General features: G+C 36.6%; 2 protein-coding genes across 18 annotated transcripts in view; one reads left to right on the forward strand and one right to left on the reverse strand.

Annotated features, from left to right (window-relative positions):
- The window catches only part of CASK (calcium/calmodulin dependent serine protein kinase), a 413,691-nt gene that overhangs the window by 145,964 nt on the left and 248,485 nt on the right, over window positions 1–19,242 (reverse strand). The window lies entirely within an intron of this gene.
- Window positions 4,787–11,648, forward strand: GPR34 (G protein-coupled receptor 34). 2 transcript variants are annotated; one of them, XM_017652504.3, is made up of 4 exons: window positions 4,787–5,064; window positions 5,715–5,806; window positions 7,392–7,452; window positions 9,910–11,648. In XM_017652504.3, exon 4 carries the CDS (start codon window positions 9,988–9,990, stop codon window positions 11,122–11,124), a length of 1,137 nt encoding a protein of 378 aa, XP_017507993.1. In that variant the 5' UTR covers window positions 4,787–5,064; window positions 5,715–5,806; window positions 7,392–7,452; window positions 9,910–9,987; the 3' UTR covers window positions 11,125–11,648. The 2 variants fall into 2 exon arrangements, with proteins under 2 accessions (XP_017507993.1, XP_017507994.1); XM_017652505.3 differs by lacking the exon at window positions 7,392–7,452.

Here is a 19,242-nt window from a genome sequence, read left to right on the forward strand (position 1 = left end):
TTCCAATTTTTTTTCTTCAGCTTCTCACCTCTTGGCCTTCAGAGAATTGAAGAGAGTTAGGGCATTGCTCTGAATTAGGCTTTGGCTTAAGAGAATGTTGTGGCTGGTTTGAGCTTCTTTCCAGACCACTAACATCAGCAATAAGGTTGTTTTGCTTTCTCATCATTCCTGTGTTCACTTTACATTAACTTCCTTCAATAACTTTTCCTTTACATTCACAAGTTGGCTGTTTGGCCCAAGAGGCCTAGCTTTCACCCCCTCTTGGCTTTGGACATGCCTCCCTCACCAAGCTTACTCATTTCTAGCTTTTGATTTAGGTGAGAGACATAAGACTCTTCCTTTCACTTGAACACTTAAAGGCCACTGTAGGGTTATTAATCAGCCTAATCTCAGTATTGTTGTGTCTCAGGGAATAGGGAGGCCCAAGGAGAGGGAGAGATGGGAATGGCTGGTCACTGGAGCAATCAGAATACATACATCAATTAAGTTCTCAGTCTCATATGGGTGCAGTTTGTGGTGTCCCAAAACAATTACAACAGTAACATGAAAGAACACAACCACAGATCACCATAATAAATGCAATAATAATGAAAAAGTTTGAAATACTGCAAGAAGTACCAAAATGTGACACACAGAGACATGAAGTAAGCAAATCCTGTTGGAAAAATGGCACTGGTAGACTTGCTCAACACAGGGTTGCCACAAACCTTCAAATTCTAAAAAAAACGTAATACATGTGAAGTGCAACAAAGTGCAATGAAATCAGGTGTGTCTGTATTACCAAAATTACTGTATTACTATTGCTAGTAATGCGACTAATTGATAACATGTGATCCCTTCCCTGCGAACTCAGCAACATTTCTGTGGAATTCCTGCCAAAGGACATAACTGGATCTAATCATGAGGAAGCAGCAGACAGACCCAAACTGCATGGCAATCTACAAAGAAGGGGACCATATTCTTCAAACACTCATCCAGATTAAAGGGATCAAAAGGGACTAAAGAGATTTAAAATGCAAGACACGATCTTGTTTTTATTTTTGCTATAAAGGATATTCACAACTGATGAAATTGGAACAAGGTCTGTAGACTACATAATAGTATTCTTTCAATATAAATCCCCTTATTTTGGTAATTTTACTGTGGCTATTAATAGAATTCCTTATTTTTAGGAAATATACAGGTAGATGGATAAGACATAGAAAAGAGTGAGAAATTGAAAAGTATAAGATGCAATGTAGAAAAATGTTAACATACGGGGAATCTGAGTGAAAGGTGTCTGGAATATTTTTTTTACTGTTCTTTTTGTCCTATTCTTGTAATTTTTCTCTAAGCCTACAATTATGTAAAAAAAGAAAACCTACCCTATTTTAAAGCCACTTAAAAGAATTCTCCTTCTGGTCATGCTTTCAATTTGTTACACAATGAGGTTAGCTAAATTAAATTTGACTTCATTTGGTGTTTTCATTATATGAAACATGTACATAGTTACAGAGTCAAAAGTGTAAACAAATACCATTCAGAAAGGTGTAGCTTTTGTCCCCTTTCTCCTCACTCCCAACCTCTCCCTCCTCATTGCTAACTATTTGCATTGGTTTTTGGTTTATCCTTCTGTTGCTTTGTTTTTTAAGAAAATAAGAAAATACATATAAATATTCAAAATTTTCACATAGCAATGTATCTGATAGATGACTCCCTAGCAGTACTTATAGATTTTCAGGGAGGTGGGGTTTATTTTGGTTTGTTTTTTAAAGAGAGATGTGTGTATGCTGATGGGAAAGATCCTGTAGAGAGGAAAAATGACCTCAGGAGAAAGAAGGGATATGAAGTAATGCACCAGTGGGCAGAGGGGTTGGCCCTAGTGACAGTGAAGAAGGCAGGGTACAGAGGCACGGCAGATGCAGGCAGATGTGAGGTATGAAGATGAGGAAGTTCATTTCTGAGCACTTTTATTTCCTATTTACTTTGAAATGAAAAGTGATCATCAGGTGGGAGTGCGGAAAGAGAGAGGGGGGTGTTGGCAGTTTGAGAAGAGTGAAGGTGTGAAAAAGTATTTTAAAAAAATAGGAGAGTGAATTGACTATGGCAGTGGTTCTCAAACTTTAGCATCAGAATCACACAGACTTGTGGGCTTCCATCCCCAAATTTTCTGATTCATAAAGTCTGGGATGAGATCAAGAACATGCATTTCTAACAAGTTCACATGATGTTAATGCTTTTGGAGCCATGCTTTGAGAACCACCAGACTAAGGATATATAGCAGGACTGCTGGCAGCACAGGGGCCCACTTGAGGTTTGTGGTCATCAATTTGAAGTGAGACCAATCAGCATGATTATGTTTATACCCAGCAGACTTCATTTTAGCTGGCAGGGTTTCAGGCCTAGAGTAGGAGGTGAGCTAAAGTCAACCATGGTTGGGATTTAGATAAAGAGAGGATGGTGATATCTATAATAGACGGCACCCGACAAGCATGCCCATTTATTTATTCTTTTCTACTTATATCTTTATATAAATAAAAAGCTAAGATACTGACAAAGGAGGAAAAGGAAGGGTGAGAGGAAGAGGTTATATAGGAATGAATTAAGATGATAGAGAATGAAGATAGAAAGTTCAGAATGAACAGGAAAAAGCTCATATACAGGAAGAACTAGAAACAGATTACTGGTTTTCTTTGATGTACAGTGGGGTCACAGCCTGATAAACCCATTCTAAGTTGAAAATGCAATTAATACACCTAACCATCCAAACACCATCAGCCTAGCCCACCTTAAATGTGCTCAGAACACTGTTATTAGCCTATGGGTGGGCAAAACCATCAAACGCAAAGCCTATTTAAAATAAAGTGTTGAATATCTCCTGGAACTTATTGAGTACTATACTAAAAGTGAAAAACAGAATGGTTGTGAGGGTCAGAATGGTTCTAAGTGTATTGATTGCTGACAATCCCGACTGCAGGGCTGACTGGAAGCTGTGGCTCGCTACCCTGCCCAGCAGCATGAGAGGATTACACTGTGTATCACCAGCCCGGGAAAGATCTCAATTCATAATTCAAAGTATGGTTTCTACTGAATGCTCACCACTTTTGTACCATCATGAAGTCAAAAAAAATCTTAAGTCAAACCATCCTAAGTTGAACCATCATAAGTTGGGGGACCATCTGTACACTCAAGTCTGGTCACAAAAGGACCACCAGGGAACTGAAAATTTAAAACAGAACTAATATTTTAAAAAGGGGTGGCTTAGGTGTGGAAAAATAGCTAGGATAACATAAAAAATATATTATATTTTATGAAATAGAATGCTAATAGATAAATACCTGTTTAGTCATTAAAAAAAACCCCTACCAGGATCTAGAAAATATATTTGCACACCCATGTTTATCATAACTTTATTCACAATTGCCAAGAAGTGGAAGCATCCCAAATGTCCACTGACGGATGAATGGATAAAGAAAATGTGGTATATATACACACAATGGAATATTGTGCAGCCTTAAAAAGGATATCCTGTCACATGCTACAACCTGGGTGAACCTCAAGGCTATTATGCTAAATGAAAGAAGCCAGTCATAAAAAGACAAATACCGTATGATTCCACTCATATGAATTATCTAAAGTAGTAAAAATTACAGAAAGTAGAAAGGTGGTTGTCATGGGTGGGCAAAGAGGGAGACAGAATTAATGTTTAGTGAGTATACAGTTTCAGTTTTACAAAATGAAAAAATTCTAGAGATCTGTTGCACAACAATATAAATATACTTAACACTATTGAACTGCACATTTAAAAATCTTTAAGATGGTAAATTTGATGTTATGTGGTTTTTTTTTTTACCATATACACACAAAATTCCTGCTTAATAAAGAAATCACACCCAACCAACACAGTAATCATCTTCTGTTTTACAGGTTGTAGGCGGAAGTAATAGCTACAAAATATTTTTATTCTAGCATTTAAAAATATTTTGTCCCATGTGTCATATTTATAACAAACTAAAAGCTCTGGAGAACATGAGTTCAGAAAAGTACCAGAAATAATTATGTACCCAGAAATAATTAGACTGTTAGATAAAGCCCAATGAGTTAAATATTATTTAGTGTAAAGTAAACAAAGCTGCAGGGTAACAATTATGGAGAGGATAAAAACTAACTTTTGTTCATTTCAAATGACAACAATAAAAGGGGAATGACAAACTGCGGGGCCAGTAGTTACATAGATAGACAGACAGTGGTTAAATATTGGACTAGGACCAAAACAAAAACTGCAGAATTCCTTCATTATTTTCTTTAAAATGTAGGAGATATTTCAACTTACTTGGGAGAGTTTTTCACAGTGATAAAGGGGGAGAATATGATCACACATCTCAATGAAGTCTTAAAATTGTAAGATTGTTTGAGGAAATAAACTCAAGGTCTTTAAGGAATACATGAAAATATGCTAAAATAATGTACAGGTCCAATAAAACTTTAAAAAATTAAAGAATAAAATAATTCATTACTAATGACAGTACAATTCAAGATTAGGAATGCCATTTTATGTGACTAATTTAATTTCTAAAAGGAATCCAGAAATATAAATGTAATGCTTGTTCTTTGAAGCTTCATATATAGCATATTATGCATCATTTCTTAAGAAAAAGAAAATGTATATTTCTGCTTAGATAAAACATCTTTATTTTGGGGGACAAGGGAAAACTTTCCACAATTGTCAAGGTCTTCAGACAGAAGAGATAAAGATTTTCTAAACTTGAGTTGATTAAGCTTAAAGATAAAGTTATTGCACAGTGTGGCAGAGCTTTTAAAAATACTTTCATACAGATTCTGAGGGTTGTCGGAAAAAAGAAAGGTAAAAAATGGAAAGAAGGACAGAGAAAGAAAAGAAACTGAAAAAAAAAAGAAAAGGGAAAAAGAAAAACCTGCTACCGCATGCAAATATAAAAAAAGATGACAACCCCAACCAATTGCACCACAGCCGGAAGGAGGAGCTCAGCTGACACACTAAGATGAATCTCTGTGTTTAGGAAAGCTTGGGGGTTCAGCTCCTTTTACTGCAAGAGAGCCAGAACTGTGAGTATTCCTTGATTTGATCCACATAAATGATGTATTTCAGTTAGGATTGCATTATCTGAATATTAAAAGTGAAACCTCTTCATGGGGACTAGCAACACTTTGCTTTTAGAATCCTGAGTAAACTGCTTGAATGAGACCTCTGCCTTGACTTTGACTTAAAATGAGGCTGTGTCTTCCTAGTTACTTGAAGTACTTTAGGACAGCGGAGGTATTTAAGTGCATACTATCAACACTGTCACTTTGTTTATACTGTATTTTGTATATTGCCATAAAGACTTATAGATCTGGTTGAATCAATTAAAAGTCATTTTCATAAAAAGCAAATTTTACTGCCAAAGTATTATAAATGACCTATAACTTGTTAACTCTATTAAGTTACGTTGTCTCCCTAGATTTTCAATGATAGTATTTTCTTTGTTATATGGTTACTATTTTATGGTAATTATGAGACCAATTACATTTTAAGTTTGGTGTTTTAGGAATAAATAAGGTGAATATTAGAGAATAGAAAAAGCAAAATATACCTTAATTCAATTAACTAAAATAATTTTTTTAATACAGAGTTAAGTTTATAACAAAACCTAATATACTTAGTTAACAGTATTATTTCCAAAGTAACATGCTTTTAATTTTCATTTTGTATGCAGCGATTAATGCAATTTTGAAGCATGGCCTGAATGATTCAGTCATTATCAAGTCAAACTACAGATGGTGAAAGGTTGCTACCATTGCCAAATAGGTATGTATGTTAACATAGCAATGGGATGTTTTCACAAACCTACCCAGACCACATTTAAAAAGCTTTCACTCACTGGAGGCCACAATGGAATCTGTTGGACCCTCTCCTCCAGTACAGAAGCTCCTACATGAGCTAGCTGAAAAATACTGGCAAGGATAGGGTGCTGGTGGTAATGGTGGGCACAACGCAGCATTAATACAAGGTTGCGAACTTCAGGACTTGACAAGTTATGACATAAAAAAACCATTTACCATTTACTATCAGAAAATTATTGTGATCACTTCAATATAGCACACAAGTTGTGTCCACTATGTAAACACAGTGGCTTGTTTCTTGTCTTCACTGGCCATTCTTAACAAATCAAATAAGTAGTTTGAATAACATCAACAAATGGCCTTTAAGAGCAGTGAGTAACCGATGCATTGTAAAGGAGGCAAAAAAATCTGCTATTAAGTTAAAAACAATCTAATCTGTTCAGTTGTTAATAAACGACTGGACACTAACCATTTAACACATAGTTCTAAGTGATGCTACTATTACTATTAAACAAATGTATTGCTTTTGCTTTATTCTCTTTAAGCTTGAAAATAAAGCAAATCCAGAAAGGTTTATTAGCGATTTGTCCAACTATTACTTACTTATTTTATTTGCAGATTAGAGTTGAGGCAAATGGTTTCAGGGTATGTGTTTTGTGCTAACAGTTCTCTAGAAGCAACTTGATTATGGCTATCAGGCTTAGAAGTTTGAGAAGATATGCCCTAGGGGATGTGATGAACATTCTGATGAATTATTTGTGATTCTGTAAACTCTGGACTTATTTATTACTATAATGGACATAGCAAATAAAAAGATTAATACCTTTTCCAAAGAAGTAAAGTGAGATGGCATAATCTCTTCTTAAAATTGCTAATCATGTCAAAATACTGCTGACAGAACTTATCCTTAATAAAGAAAATGCTGATCATATGTGATTAGGAGGAGTGAGGTTTGGTGAAAAGGATCGTGGGCTCTAAAAGCCAGACAGGTCTGAGTCCCAACTTGGGTACTGCTGTCTAAGAGCTGTGTGGTCATGGATAAAGAGCATAACCTCTTGATCTATTGTTACTTCTTACGTAATATCTACCTCACATGGTTATCAAAGGATTATGTAAATGAAATAATACAAATGTGCTTAACACACTGCTTGGTACATAGAAAAGGTTCAATAAATATTAGTTATTAATAGTTCAGCGATCTAGCTCAAGAGTTCAATTCTGACTGCACATTAGAATCCCCTGAGGAGCTTTTCAAGAAAACCGTTGTCTGAAATCTATTCCTGACCAATTAAATGAGAAGATCTGGGGATGGAGACAGGCATTGGTATCTTTAAGCCTTCTAGGGGATTCTAATATGCAGCCAGGATTGAGAGCCACTGAGAATGTCTTCTCCAAAGTACCCAATTGGTGGTAGTCTCGAAATCTCTGGTGGTAAGACCCTTACTGCCTCCCAAGATAGACTGTTTCATTCTAAAACAGCATTTCCTTAAAAGGAGGCAACATCTGTCTCTGCAATTTCTACTCACTGGTCCTTGTTCTGCTTCCTGAAGGTACATATCACAAGGTGAAATCCTTTTCTCCACGGCCTTTTAAAGCATTCACATCTCCAGGGTAAGGTGCCTATTTCCTTCAACTTGCTCCCATGACCCGATTTGGGCTTTTCTCCCCATTTGCTCTGTGGTCTTTTTTAATGTGCTGCTAGGGTGAAACACTGTACTTGGGGTGAGGTCCCACCTGCTTGGGATGGAACCAGGTTACTTGTAACAATCTTCATTGAAGACACTCCATTTCTCTGAATTCAACCAAAGGAGGTGGTAGTTTTGGTTGTGGTCACATCACACTACTGATATGGCAACTGCAGTTAGTTGCAACTGTTAATGCAGCCAAAGCCCTTCCTGTACTTGAACAGTTGATTTTAGTACCCACATGTAGAACTTCACATACTTTTGGACTATATTTCCTCTTTCATTCAACAATATTTATTGTGCCAAGCATTTGGTACACGGCAGCAAACAAAAGAGACTTGGTTTCTAACCCTAATGGAGTTTAAAACACAGCAGGGGAGAACACCAACAACAAAAAACTACTTACAGATGAGTTTTTAAAGTCATTTCAGCTATCTGAGCTCTCAAAATCACCTCACTTGTCATGCTTCAGCTCCGTTCATCAGTGGCTATGAAGGAGATGTTTCTACCTGAGCCTCTGCAAGCTGCCCACAACGTAATACAGGTCCCTCTACAGGCGGCCTTTCCCTCTTCCTGGCAACCTAGATTGCATTATCCGCTTCACTTTTGGCAGCCTGCCATTCTTCCTAGATTACCCTTTCCTTTTAGAATGTCAGACCACCAGAAACATGCCTAAGTTTCTATAAACTTTGTGAAATCTGTCTTCCTGCAGTTGAGATATAGTACAGACTAGACTCGGTCCTCCTGCCTCCCTCCCTTCATTGACCTGAACTCTGGAGACAATTTACCAGGGATTATGTAACTTCCTCTTCACCATCCGGTTCCTCTTCCCTAGAATTCCCCCTTTACAAAATTTTAAACTGGAATTTTACCCACTGCCAAAATGGTTTCTTCTTGTCCAATTACAGGTAGAGTTTTAAGAAAGGCTAAGTTCTTTCAAATGTTTTTTTCTGGGTATGTCAAATCAGGAAATTAGTTACTGTAATTCAAATCCACTTCACATTAAAGCATTTGGAGTTTAAATGCACATGGCTACAAAGATGGTTAATCAAAACGGGGGCTTTGTCTTGTTCAGCTTTGATTTCCAAGCAGGATTTAGCAGGTATGAAATACTTACTACAGTGAGATTATTCAAAAGGTGTTTTTTAAAAGCTTACTTTCATAGAGCACTTGTTATATGCCAGGGTTAAGTTCTTTATATGCATTTTGCATTTCTACAAACAAGGAAACTGAGGCTTAGAAAAGATTAAGTTGTTTGCCCAAGGTCACAGAGTTAGCTAGGCCTGATTTTGATGACTTTGCTCTCAATGTCTTTATGTCACACCTGCTAAAAGGCTGCTATAGAGAAAGAGGGCAGTCACTGTAAGAAAGGGATGTGAGGAGACCTCCTGGAACCCTCTTCTGATGTCTTCTAGCTCTTTATCATGGCTTCTAGGACAGAGCTCTTTATAGCAGTCAATGTCCAGGAAAGGGCTAGTAACAAGTAGCATGGCTATCACTCTCTGTGGCCACAAACAAGGGGAATCCACACAGTATCTCTCATAGGGTTCTAGAAGCAGTCTCAAATTACCCAACCAGGGCATCTTTAAACAGCAGTTTGGTTACTTCCAAAATCCTGGATTGTACATCCTGTTTTCCAGCTACATTATCCCTCTATGCTTTATGCTTCTAGGTCGGGGAACTGTCTGATTAACTGGCAGCCACTGCCACCTGACTTAGTTTTGTTTGGTTACTTTGCTCTCCTGCGCAGTGCTGCAAGAGTCTGCCTGACCAGACTGGTGCTATGCTCTCTCTCTTCATCTGTTACGAAAATTGCATGCCCCTGTAGGCAAATGACTTTAATACATCCAACCTGGTCTTAGGTTGAAAGGGAAGAAATTCAGGATCCTTTCCTTTATTCCCACCATGGAATGAGTGACTGTGAAAAATTTATCTGTCATAAACCATGTGACAACACATGTCAAAATGAATGAATGGCACATATGTGGGAAGGAGTCAAGGCAGGAAGCTGGGCAGGGGCCAGCAGTGGGCCCAGCTCACTCATGGCTGTAACTACCTTTATGGAAATTGACACTTATCTTTGAAGAATATGAGCTGTCATTTCTCATCACCTCCATCTCTAGTCCCATAACAACCTCCCTGAGGAAAGATTATTTCATAATTCAGTTATTTATACTCAATATAATAATAAAAAAACAAACCTTGAACATAAACCACAGCCATAGTGCTGCTACATACATGGTGTAGATACTCTCAAATGGTCCAAAGTAGGATGAAAGTAAAGTTTCTCACAATGTCTGAATAGAAATAATTTTTTATGCTTTGAATTAAACTAAATGTTACTAAAGTAGCAAATGACTCAATGTTTGTCATTCTGTTGTAGGAAAAACCTGAAGACATAAAAGCTACAGACAAGGAACATGTCATTTAGCACCTTCACTTTTGATTCTGACAGAAGACGATGAGAAGCCACACCATGACCGTGACGACTCCCTCAGTTGGCGGCAGGCCTTGCTCCTCCCAGGGAGTGCACTTTATAACTAATCACAGTGTCCAACTGCCACACAACTTCTCAGGAGCATCAAATTTTACTGCCTGTTCCATGGATGAAAAATTACTCTCTAGTGTGTTAACAACATTCTACTCTGTTATTTTCATAGTGGGACTTGTTGGAAACATAATTGCCCTCTATGTATTTCTTGGTATCCACCATAAAAGAAATTCCATTCAGATTTACCTACTGAATGTAGCCATTGCAGACCTCTTACTTATCTTCTGCCTCCCTTTCCGAATAATGTATCACATTAACCAAAACAAGTGGATACTAGGTGTGATTCTTTGCAAGGTTGTGGGAACACTATTTTATATGAACATGTACATTAGCATTATTTTGCTTGGATTCATCAGTTTGGATCGCTACATAAAAATTAATCGGTCTATACAGCAGCGGAAGGCAATAACAACCAAACAAAGTATTTATGTTTGCTGTACAGTATGGACAGTTGCTCTTGCTGGATTTTTAACTATGATTATTTTAACCCTTAAGAAAGGAGGTCATAATTCCACCATGTGTTTTCATTACAGAGATAAGCATAATGCAAAAGGAGAAGCAATTTTTAACTTTATTCTTGTGGTAATGTTCTGGCTAATTTTCCTACTAATAATCCTTTCATATATTAAGATTGGCAAGAACCTATTGAGGATTTCCAAAAGGAGGTCAAAATTTCCTAATTCTGGTAAATATGCCACTACAGCCCGAAATTCCTTTATTGTACTGATTATTTTTACTATATGCTTTGTTCCCTATCATGCCTTCCGATTTATCTATATTTCTTCACAGCTAAATGGATCATCTTGCTATTGGAAGGAAATCGTTCACAAAACCAATGAGATAATGCTGGTTTTCTCATCTTTCAATAGTTGCTTAGATCCAGTCATGTATTTCCTGATGTCTAGTAACATCCGCAAAATAATGTGCCAACTTCTTTCTAGACGATTTCAAGGGGAAGCGAGCAGGAGTGAAAGCACTTCAGAATTTAAACCAGGATACTCCCTGCATGATACATCTGCTATAGCAAAAATTCATTTGACTTCTTAAAGCACTTGAAGTAAACATTAAAAATAATAATAAAATGCAACCTCTTAGTTCCTTGAAGAACTAAAAACTATGAAACAAAGCTCCAGCATTTACAAAGCTCAGATCTTCTCAAAGCTCTTTTCTTACTTGTGATAGTTCATTTGCTTAATTGTAAATATTTCAAGGGAAAGAAAAGCTTATATGCATCACTAGACTTGAAATCTCTGTGTAAAATCTGTTCAAAATATATTGTTAAGCTAACACTCTTAACATAGATTATATAGTTAAGTGCAATTTACGGTTTAAACATTTAATTAAAATGTCATAGCTTTTCAAGTCACTAAAGTCGTTACTCAAAATCAAGCACCTAATACTAGAGTGTGTTTAAAAGTTAAGTTAAATGATTTGAAGATTGACTTAAAATGTCAGAAAACATATGTTCACTGTCATTTAAAAAGCTTGTAAATTTGCCAGTATATTCATTTATGCCTAAACCTCTATAGCAGATGAAATGATAATTAATAAAATTCTACTAAAAAATGAAATCACCCACTATCTATCATTGCTTAGATAAAATGGAAAGAATTTAAATACTGTATAGCAAAATCAAACAACAGATGAGCTAAGAATTCACTAGCCAAGGACTTAAAACTGCACCTTATTAATAACAGATTTATAAATGATTCAGTTGTCTTGTACCACACTTTCATAGAGTAAAATTGAACATGTGCACATCCTATGATTCAGCAAGTCCACTAGTAGTTATACATCTTACAGAATCACTCATGTGTATATAGGGAAACACATGTAATGATGCTCAGTCAAATACTGGTCATAATACTGAACAATTGGAAGCAATGTGACTATGCATCAAGAAAGGAATGGAGAAATAAACTGTAGCTTGTTCACAAAATGGAGTGCACACAGCACTTCAAGGAAATGAACTACACCTGCATGCATCAACATGGAGAATTCTCAAAAACAATGCTGAAAGAACAACAAATAAAACACTGTGAAAGGGTATGTACCATGTCATTTATGTAAAATATGAAATCACATAAAACAACACCATATTCTTTATGGATCTATAGATATGCAACAACCATACAAAACATGCATGGTAATATACACAACATACACACCAACTTAATGGTTACATTTGGAGAGATTTGAAGCAAAGATGGCAAAGTGCTAATGCCCGTTAAACCCGTGTGGCAATTACATGGGTATTTGTTATATTATTTCTGAGTGTTTGAAATATTTCATAATAATAAAAAAGCCTGTAGATTGGAATTAAATGGAGCAAATTCTGAAATTTCCATATATGTTAAAAAATAACTGGAGAGTAAACTCTAAGAGAAAGGGATCTTATTCATCACCAACTCCTTGAAATATCTGTTGAATAACTGAATGAATGAGTGAATGAATGGACAGATGAATGAGGCAGGGAGGGAGGGGGAAGGGATGGGTGCTTAACAGAATTGAAAAAGTGGGTGTACTTTTTTTTTTCCTAGTCAGTGTATCTGGATATAGCTGCATGGACCATCATACAATTGTAATCAGGAGATGTCATTAAGGCAACCATTTTCAAAAGTTTGGCCAGTGTTTGTTTAGTTCTTTGGTCACACACAGAATTAGAATGCTGTAGAGTGACTATGTAAAAGCCTGTTATGACAAACTCCAAGGATCCATTCATAAGTTTCTGTCACAGAGTATGAAGACTTTTTTTAGTCAGAATAATTCCTCAAACTTCGGGTTGGCCACTGGCTAGGAAATCAGTTAAAGAGTATGATGAATTTTGTTAGGGCTGGATTTATTTTAATGAGATTTAGCTTGTATACAGTAAGTGCTCAGCTGAATTTCAATAAGCGCATATAATTGGTTGAATAAAGACTAGGTTGGAGCAGAATTATATTTAAAAAATAAGGAACATTTGAGAACAAAAGTTGAAATTGGCAGAAAAATTCAATGCCCAGAAAAAAGTAATAAAATTTATATTAATTACTTTGCTCTGACAATGTTAACAAATAGCACCAAGCTGAAATTCAACATTTCTATTTGTATGACTTTAAAATATAACAATATTGATTTTCCTTTAAGTTCTCAAAATTAAAACACTTTTTTATGTTACTGGTAAACATTTTTATATCCCTACATGTCTCTACTGTGAACACATAGTTTGAATGTAAATAACATTATCTACTATTATTATTATTCTTAATCATATGGAACATTAAAAGAAACATAAGTACACTCATAGTTTTAGAGGCTGTCTCATTGTTTATATTAAATGAGATGATCCCTATAAAGCCCTGAATGATGGCATTCTTAACTAAATAAAGTACACTGAGTTAATTCTTGCTATAATATTTGTGATAAAATAAATTTTGATGAAAGTCAACCTGTCTACAGCTCATAACAGATTTTGTTTACTGATAAGATGTTTCACTAATGACATGCCTCAGAGTAGACTGAATCCTGAGACTGTTCCTAAATTTTTAGAACAGGCTACTGACTTATCAAATTGAAGGCTATTTATTATATGCAGGTTTTTATTTCTTACTTAACATTAGTATTTGCAAGCAGTAAATGCCATTCCTACCTCCCCCAAGCCAAGGTTTAGAAATAGGAAATTCAGAAGTATATACATATCCTCACCTTGCAAAAGATCTTCAGAACAAGTTTCTAAATAACATGTCACATATGCAAAACCAAACAAGAGCAAAATTAACTGCCTGGCTGCCAGAGTGAGACATAAATGCTGAGTCTTGCTGTCAGTTTCAGAAAGGTATTTTGTGCAGAGCTGGGTTTGATTTTCTAAGTTGAATTTCTAAGATCACGGCAATAGAAAAAGAAAATTCTGTTCTAGTACAGAAGGTTTTATTTCCAACTTTGTAAAAAGGATTCTTCAGTCCTGCTGATATAAAAGTAGAAGCAAAGCCTTAATGAAAGCTATCCACGAGAAAAACAGCATGATATGGAGTTCTCTCAACAGACAACCTGGACTTGCAGAAACATATTAATGGCTATTTTTTAGGCTTTTGAAATATGAATGAAAACTTATTTACCAGATTATTAAAATATATTCTTATCTTTCAATAAGGAGAACACTGTGGAGCAGATGCAAGGATAAGCTTATCAGTGGAAAAGAATACACATTTCTAAGCAGACGCTTGATGATACATGAGAAGATTATATGAAAAATTAATGGTTCTCAAAGGGGCAGGGCAGGAACAAATTAGAGGAAAAGTTAAGATTCTGTTAGTTAAGATGTGCTGGAGTCTTGCCAAGTGGGGTCAAGTGAATTTTTAAAAAGTTCCTGTGTGACTGATAGCTTTCCTCCTTCAGAAGGAATTACTGCAAATAAAAGAGACATCACGAAAGGCATCAGAGAAGGAAGAAGTGCATTCATAAGTAGGGCCGTGTTTATTTAAAATAAAAAGGCAATGTGTAGCTTCACTTCATATCACACCAAAAAAATTGTAAGTGGATCAAAGAGTTAAATGTAAATAATACAACCACTAAAAGATGTAAGTGACTAAGTCATCTATGGATGGGGAAAAAACTATCTGTTTATAAGATGATAGAAATAACTAGAGGGAAAATGCATTGACTTGACTTTAAAAAGTAGATTATTTTTTGGTCATAAACCATAAACTGAAATAATAGGAAAAACGCAAGGTGGGTAAAATGTTCATAACAGACATGACATTTACTAGAGAGCCTTTTATGTCAGGCATAACTTGTAAAGAAATCAGAAGAAATTATTAGAAACTCAGAATATAATCTGAATTATGTCAGCTCAGAGAAGACTCTAATTAAGGTGCACTCCTGGGCTGGATGATGTTGTGTCTTTTCCATAGCTAGCTGGCCCAGCTGGGAACACACACCTGCCTGCCTGTAAGTGGTTGGTGTAGTCCTCAGCTCAGTTTGGTTTCCAGATGAAGACATGGGGGGCTGGTTGGGTGGTGGCAACAACAGACTCAGATCTGGAAAATGCTAGGTTTGTCCTTAACCTGTTATGCCTCTTATTTTGCCCTTCAAGTTCACGTGCAAGGGAATGGATAACAAAGAAAAATATGTTTATGTGCCCCTTTACTGTGCTATGTGCTAGATATGCATTATCATCATCTAATCTTCATTGTGGTGACATAGAAACATGAGACTGCATTTTACACATGAGGGGATGCATGCTGGTAATTTTTATTCCATAGACATTGTCTCTGCTAAGGTAATGTTTTTCATTTTCCTTTAATTCTGTCCAAGCATGATGGTAATTACTGAAATGTTTTTTTTTAAAAACATAAATTGGCATTAATATGTATTTTGGGAAAAATATTCTGTTTATCAGTCATCAAAATGTTGTGATGTAAAAAATCCCACATCTTAAAGATTAGTCTACTTGCTATCATAAATCTGTATACTCTGTGAAAGCTCTGTGTGAAAAATGGACAATAGTTCCATACAAAAGCATGTAGGTTCAACAGAAAGAAAAACAAATCAGATTAGAGGATCTCACCCTTATTATTTTGCTTCTGGCCCAGGAAATGTGTAAAGAAACATCTTAATGAGCTTTGGAAAAGGTTTCTAATTATGGTTTGGAAACAGGTGTTGATGCACAGAATCTCTTTTTGCTTTAGTAAGCCATGCAAGCTATTTCAGGAGCAATAGTTAACTCTTACAGTTATACTACTCTGGTCTGATAATTCCACGTATAATCATTTTTTAGTTATAAAACATTCCAACATACAATATAGGGAAAACACAACCTAACAGGCAGCTAAGCACCCATCATCAAAACTGAATAGATGGTAATGTTTGGCTCTATTTGCTGAACTGTTTCCTTGTACCCACATATAATCCAAAAAGTTAGATATACTAATGTTCACCCTGAAGTAGCCTCTTCCTGAAGCTAGTGTATTTCATTCTGATGTATATTCTTATAATTTTATAATGTACATATGCATGACAATATGCATTAGTTTTTGTTTTTAAATTTTACATAAATAGTATCTATTACATCCTTTTGTAACTTTTTTCACTCAAATTATGTTTATGTTGATACATGTAGGTCTCATTAACTCCTTTTCCCTGATGCACAGAGTTGTCTTGTGCAAACAGACAACAGTTCAGTTCTCCATTTCCCCTAACAAGGGGATCTTAGGTGGTTTCCACTTTTTCCCTATTAGAAACTATGCTCAAGCTAAGTCTCTTGTACACTCTGTGCACATGTGTGGAATTTCTCCATGGTTGACACCTTGAAGTAGAAATGTTTGCTTATAAGGGTATGCACTTCTTCAGTTTATCTCAGTTGGACAAAACTGCTCTCCAGAGTGATCTGAACAATTTATACACGTATTCCATCTCTAGTAAGATATGAGTTCCTGTTTACCCACATCTCTACCAGTACTTGGTTTTATCAGATTTATTAACTTTTGCCCATCTGGTGGGTGTGAAATGGCATCTTCCTGTGGTTTGAATTTGCACTTCCCTGATTACAAGTGAAATGGAGCATCATCTCATGCTGTTTTTGCCCATTTAGATTTCTTCTTAGGTGAATGGACTGTCCGATCTACACCTCTCCCTTTTTTTTCCTCAATGAGTTGCTTATCTTTTATTCTCTTCTTTCAAATTGTTTAAATAGTTCTTTATATGTTCTGGATACTAATCTTTCATTGTTTATATGGGTTGCAAATAACTTCTATCAGTGTGGGACTTGTCTTTTACTTTCCTTACAGTTTCTTTTGCCAGACACCAGAAGCAAAGTAAGACGGTTTCTAATCAGTCATCTAGATAAACCCTGGCCCTTTGTATACACCCCTCAAGGACCAAGCTAAATAATTTGCAGATGAAATTATCTTGTAATTAGACAGCTTGGCATTTCAGTCATAAATAGTAAATAGGAATCCAAATGAGATATTCCCTGAGAACATAAAAATGTTTTGAGTTAACCTACAAAATTCAAACATCTGAGTACAGATATGAAAATGATTTTAAAGCACAGAACATCTAGACCTGTTAAATGTATTGACATTTTAAAAGAAAGAATTAGCCATTCACTAGGGGTGAGGGAAGATTAGAAGAAAAATTAGAAAAGAAAGGGGAGGGGCAGGGGGAGAGCTCGAACTGGGAAGATGCTGGTATTGCCCATTTGAACACAGTCCAGTGGTAGAGTCTTACCGGTGGACCAGGAGAATTATCATCCCATTGGTAAGCTATGGAAGCTATGGTGGGGCTGGATCCAATAGGTCTTTTTAGCCCTATGACATTAAACATTAGTAAATCATGATGGAGAGGCAGCATGACAGACGGGTTAAAAGAGCAGCTGTTGCAGCCAGACTGCTTGAGTCCTATTTCCAGTTCCACCACATACTATGTAACCTGGAACAAGCTCCCCTTCTTCTGAGAAAGCAAGAATAATAGGAGTGCCTAAGTCATAGTGTTGTTATGAGGACTCAGAGAGTAATTAAGGTATCTCGCCAGTAAGAAACATTCAATATGTGTTATCCAAATACTCAAATGCCAAGGGAAAGGCAGTGGAGGCAAATAAAATGGAGTGGCCAGAAGCTGAAGGTAAATGCCATAATTAGGAAGACATACAGTGGAAGCCGACCTGGAGTAAATGAGGTGGGGGGAATAAACTCATGAAGGGTGACTTAACTTTAGCTTTCATTATAAGGGCAATGTCCAGAGCAGGAGCAGTAACAGACCCATTCTATTTTGTGGTGGTCAGACCCATACTCTGGAAGTCGAGCAAGGAGAAGAGGAGAGTGAGGGTACCTTGCAAGATGGCAGGAGAAAGGCAGTTGAAAGAGTGGGATTATTTAGCCTTAAAGCAGAAAACTAAAGGAAAGACAGTAGAGCAAGAATACGTATGTGTGTGTGTGCACACATACCTCTGAGGGCAGGGAGAAAGAAGACCAGTGAAAGACAGGAGTTGCGGGCAGCATGTTTCGCCAGATTATAAAACAGTGTTTTCTAATAATTACAGATCTTAAATGAAATGGAAAGACAGTGACTTATTTGCCAATAGAACAGTTTCAATATAGTATGGATCCTCAGTAGGCTGGGAGGATAGCAAAGCATTTCAAGTGTTTAATAAAGTTTGGATTAGATGTTCTTTAGGTCCCTTTATAGAAATTTGGGGTTTTGCAGAATATTCAATGCTTAATGAGTGGCAACCAGGGGCTGCCTGCAATCATGTGCCGCCATCGAGTTGAGTTGATGACAGTAATGCTCTCAGAGCCACTCAGATGTGTGCAGGTGGTGGGTAAGGAGGCTGGTTGCTATATGGTCAGTGGTCCCCAAACAATTTCCTTGAATCTTTTTTAGCAAATTTGTCCAATGTCCCTTGCTCAGCACACAGTAGGCATTCATTAATATTTATTGCTAGAGAGACTGTTTAAATTATATCTAAAATAAGTTGATGGGTTCTGGGAGCTTTGTGATATTTGTTAGGTTTCCTTCCTTTCTTGCTAATCCTTGCCTTTTTTCTGTAATCAGAGTGGCTGAACGGGTTGCCACAACACATTCTGAAATGGGGATAAGTCACCTTTGCTATAAACCTGGCTCAACAGTATGGATCTCAGGTAAGAATGGCAATCACTCTCATGTGCTATATTTTTAAATTTTATCCAGTGGCAAACTTTTGGACCAAAAGAGCTGAATGCCTTTTATTAACACTGCTGGCAATGGTATTATAGGCCCTTTCCTGATGTAGACATTTCCTTTTGATGTTTCCTCCCTCTTCTCATGTTCTATTACTCACCAAGACTTTCTAGTACCCCAATACCACCTGATCCCTGCCCCTGCCCCATGTTTCTCCTTTCCTGTACTCAGCAGCACTTCTTTCTCTTCCCCAATTCAGTTTTCTCTCCGTATCCTACTTTCTCTTTAAATCTCCTTCTCACAGTTTAGTACCCTCTGCTCTTGGGTGTCCCCTGCTCTATCAGAAGCAGAAATACTTCATGTCTGCATGGAAATTCAGTTTGTACTCAGAAGAAAAACACTGTTTCCCCTCTATTAAAAACAACTTTCAGCTGGTTGCAGAGGGAACTGATGAGGTTTGCATGCGTGTTCATATTCAGTTCCCCTTTGTGGCCAGGGAGACTTGAAAAACACTGGAACACACAGGGTCAG

This window comes from Manis javanica, chromosome X, assembly GCF_040802235.1.
Source record: "Manis javanica isolate MJ-LG chromosome X, MJ_LKY, whole genome shotgun sequence".
NCBI classification, from domain to species: domain Eukaryota; kingdom Metazoa; phylum Chordata; class Mammalia; order Pholidota; family Manidae; genus Manis; species Manis javanica.

What these genes read in the sequence shown, in the direction of transcription:
- GPR34 (XM_017652504.3), top strand. Translation starts at nt 9,988, where the DNA reads ATGAGAAGCCACACCATGACCGTGACGACTCCCTCAGTTGGCGGCAGG.